The following is a 4,299-nucleotide window of genomic DNA, read 5'->3' as shown; positions in this document are numbered from 1 at the left end:
CTGCAATCATGACTGAAAGATCGGTCAATATCTAGCGGATCAATGGACACTTTTGTCTGAAAAGTGGCAAAATCTATGATGTATTTATTTATTCCAGAAAGACATAGATGGTATAAGTTGAGATCATATCCAAGAGGCGTGATTGGCCTTTAAATTAATACCATCTAGTCGGATGTGGTAGTAACACGTTCATATTTACCATTTCTAGTTTATGAAATGGTTCGACAACTTTATTTTTGTCTGATTTTCTAGTCGCTCTATACGCCACAATTATAAGCCCAACAGCACTAATTTTCCATGGGGAAGTGGATCTGACGAATTATAGATTGAATTGCCATGGTACGAATGTGTAACTGTTGACTTCTAGTCGGTCAAGAGTGTGCAAATATCGCGAAATATTACAAAGATTCGGAATATAGATCCGCAAAAGTAAAAGTTCAGTGGTAGTTAATCCGATAGCAATGAATACAGTTTCTTAAATTTCAAGTTGAGATCATATTTCGCCTGACTTCGTCTGATACGTAAAAAAAAAATACATAAATTGGAAATGTTGGGAAGGAAATGATATCTTAAGAAAAACAAATAATATTTTGTTCGATCATAGAAAATTAATAATGTCGATGTTGTGTAAATTATGAAAATACCAATTACGAAAGGAACAACAATTTATTTACTTTTTTGTCACATTAAATATTACATCGAATTTCAGTAAATGTATCTTCATGCGGCAGTACACCATTTGGCACCTTACTTGAGTCAGATAATGAAATCTGGTTGGAAGAAGATATTTTCGGATCAGCTAAATTATTCTGTTTCATTGTGGAGATGAAACTTAACTTTGGTGGAGCAGTACGTGGTCGTATTAAACTACGTCGTAAACGTTTGTGAGACAAACGCCAAATTTTATGACGATTGGAAGCTTTGGGAAACCTTTGATATGCACGAAAATTAAGTTTTCCTTCGCTCACAAGTTTGTCACGATTTTGTTCCCAGTCCTGTTGAAAGACAATTTTCAATTATCAATATCGAAATCAATTGATTGTAATATTTCGGTTATTTCACTTACCTTCATATTTTTATCACAGCTTAAACGTATTTGTAGAACATCGTAATTATCCACTACGAATTTTACCAGCCAATTTAGGCCAGCTTTAATATTTATATTTCTATTCGATTCCATATGCTCAGTTCTAGGATCGTATATACATAGTTTTATGGTACTGCCATACATGCTAGCCATTCGATGCAAATGGAAGGCATTTTCAATATCATACAATTGTATACTTTCATCTGTCCGATCGGCTTTTGTTGCAACCAGAAGTACAGGTTTACCCCTGACATAGGGATTTTTTAATATTTTATTTAATAAATTAAAGGATTTCTTCATATCATCTCTGGTTGTGGACATATCAAAGCAATAGATGATGGACATTGCCTGAAATGAAATAATGGAAATAAGAACTATTAAATAAATGAGAAACAAGTGAAAAAGCGTTAAGTTCGGCCGGGCCGAACTTTGGATACCCTCCACCATAGATATAATGACAGGTACTTGAAATTAAAATGTAGGGAAAGTACAAAAAAGTGGACCTATACCGACATTTCTACAACGCGATTATGTAAACCATAATGTGAACCATGTTTCAGAAAATTTTGATTTCATCCAACCTGTGCCTATCTTATTATTTCTTCCAAACTTAGTTCAGGTTCGAAGATGTGGACTATCGGTCCACTCCTTCCGATACCTCCCACACAGGGGCTAGGCCTAATATTCGCCCCCCAAAAAAGGGGGCGAATATTATTAATTTTTGGTAGGGAGATTTGTTGCCATATACGACTACAAAATACCAAATTGCAACTAATTCGGTTGAAAAACGAGCTCAAGAACTCCAAAATTGCGAAATTTGGGGATACCCTTATATGGGGGTAGGAAGATTTGTTACCGTATACGACTACAAAATACCAAATTGCACCGAATTCGTTAAAAAAAAGTGCTCAAGAACCCCAAAATACCGAATATTGGGGGTACCCTTATATGGGAGCTACCCGAAAAAATGGACCTATATTCATAATTTTTTGTGGAGAAATTTGGTACCTATTAAGGACTCAAAATACTAAATTACAGCCAATTCGGTGGAAAAATACGATCAATATCCCCAAAATACTGTAAATTAGGAGGTGCCGTTATATGGGGCTACCAGAAAAAATGGACCTATACTCATAATTTTTGGTGGAGACATTTAGTACCCAATAAGAACGTACCAAATTTCAAAGAATTCGGTTGAAAAACAGGGTCAAGAACCCCAATCGGAAATGAAAATTTCGATGTGTTACAAACGGAATGACAAAATTATATACCCTCCATATTATGGTGGAGGGTATAAAAATGTAAATAAACATAGACACACACCATTCCATTCGAGTCGTTCGTATAAACAGTTTGTGTCCTTTCGGAAAATGTGGGGTCGGATAATACAGGGTTGTCCATATTCGACTGACCCACCTGACAACGCCATAAGTTTTGACAGAGATGTCACATTGCTTAATGACATACCGTGTTTGAAGCGTCAGTCCAAGCAGATTTTTACCATGAACCAATACACGCCACGCGAGCGCTCTGAAATAGTTGAAATTTACATTCAACAGAAGAAGTCAATTGTGAAAACTCAACGTGCTTTTAAAACATTAAAAAATGTGAGAAGTGCGCCTTCTAAAAACACCATTAAGCGTTTATACGAAAAATTTTCGACTGGTAACGCTCTTTCTAATCCGAAGAGGCCATGTGAAAGTCGACCAAGGCGATTGGCCGAGAATATCGCTGCCGTACGAGCCAGTGTTGAGAGGTCCCCAAGAACATCCCAAAAACGCCGTTCTCAGCAGTTGGACATGGCTCGGTCCACTTTACAACGGATTATTCGCATTGATTTGCATTTTTTCCCGTACAAAATTCAATTGACGCAAAGAATGTTGCCTGGGGACAAGCCACGTCAATTGGAATGAGCCCAAAGAGTCATCGAAATGGCCGAAGATGACGAGCAATTTTGGAACAAAATTATCATGCCCGATGAAGCCCATTTCACATTAAATGGGACCGTAAATAAGCAAAATTGCCGTTTTTACGCCACTAAGGCAGTTCTGGTTTCAACAAGACGGCGCTCCACCGCACACAAGTCGCATAACAATAGATTTTCTGAAGAATTTGTTTCCGGGCAGTTTATTGTCGAAAAGTGATGATTTAGACTGGCCACCGCGTTCGCCCGATTTGACGCCGCCTGAAATGTTGAATGTAGCGTTATTTGGGAGATACCCTAAGGAGTAAATCAATAATGATTCCTTTACTAGGAAGATGTTTTATACAGTGAGAGCCAAAAATATATATACATAGTTAATTCTTTCAATTTTAATAAACACATGTTGTACTATCCCCTTTCAGATACTCCGTACACAATATAACTTCTTGGCAATTTGACCACAATTCAAATTGAACGGTCTTTAGTTGGCCAAACTAAGATTTATTTACATTGAAAATCTTTCTCTGACTTTTGCACTTCTTTTCTATGATTTACAATGTGACGTCGTTGGGTTCACAACGTTGCATGAATCTATAAAACAACCACCGAACCACACTCACTACTCACCCCTGCATAATAATGATGCCAAATTTTCTGAATATCATCATTGCCTCCAATTTCCGTTATCGAACACTGAGCATCCAGGCACTTCATTGTATAGTTGTAAGCTCCATTTGTTGATTCGTAGTCTAGACGTTGCTTTTCCGTTAGATAGTGGGCTATCTCGGTTTTTCCGCTGCCAGCCAAGCCGAGTAGTAAGAATTTGAGTTTTTTCTCTGGAAGAACGCCAATACTGGACAAAAGGATAAGCAATACAAAGATGGAAGTTCAAATGAAAATGAATGTTCTATGAATGCCATAGGGAGGCATTTCTAACAAATGTTCATTCAGTGCTTCAATGTTTAGATTACCTGTTTCCGTTCCAGCATTTACAGCAACGCCAATAACAACATTTACATAGAATTGCACCCATTAGTTGAGATTTTCATTGTTATCCCGCTGGCACTAATTATTGTGATGCATGTAATTCTCCAGTTAATCTCAATTAGGGGTTTCTCAGTAAAATAATAATTACACCTTTGATGGAAATATTACTATTAACGGTAAATTTTTCTGTTTTCCAAGAAATTTTTTTCCACAACATTTGTTATGCGTATTTTTTGTTTACTATTAGAAATGACTGACTGTGTTTCAGTGCAATTGTTTTGTATCCACCTGATACAACCAA

General features: G+C 36.8%; 1 protein-coding gene across 1 annotated transcript; it reads right to left on the bottom strand.

Moving 5' to 3' along the window:
• Positions 1-686: 686 nt before the first annotated feature.
• On the bottom strand, positions 687-4,083 carry LOC133329122 (ADP-ribosylation factor-like protein 13B). Its single transcript, XM_061537618.1, has 4 exons — positions 3,983-4,083; positions 3,639-3,864; positions 1,067-1,435; positions 687-995 (listed from the first exon to the last, which is right to left on the bottom strand). Exons 1-4 carry the CDS (start codon positions 4,042-4,044, stop codon positions 687-689), a joined length of 966 nt encoding a protein of 321 aa, XP_061393602.1. The 5' UTR covers positions 4,045-4,083.
• Positions 4,084-4,299: the final 216 nt, after the last annotated feature.

The sequence above is a fragment of the Musca vetustissima genome, unplaced genomic scaffold, assembly GCF_032173495.1.
Source record: "Musca vetustissima isolate MV318-11 ecotype Yass unplaced genomic scaffold, APGP_CSIRO_Mvet_v1 utg42018, whole genome shotgun sequence".
NCBI classification, from domain to species: Eukaryota; Metazoa; Arthropoda; class Insecta; order Diptera; family Muscidae; genus Musca; species Musca vetustissima.
The sequence above is the reverse complement of the archived record's forward strand: the minus strand, read 5'-3'. Positions and strand labels throughout refer to the sequence as shown.

Coding starts and splice junctions, on each gene's coding strand:
- LOC133329122 (XM_061537618.1), bottom strand. CDS start 4,044: ATGGGTGCAATTCTATGTAAATGTTGTTATTGGCGTTGCTGTAAATGC. Junction 3,865..3,982: donor AAATGCTGGAACGGAAACAG/GTAATCTAAACA, acceptor CCTTTTGTCCAG/TATTGGCGTTCTTCCAGAGA. Junction 1,436..3,638: donor GGCATCATTATTATGCAGGG/GTGAGTAGTGAG, acceptor ATTTCATTTCAG/GCAATGTCCATCATCTATTG.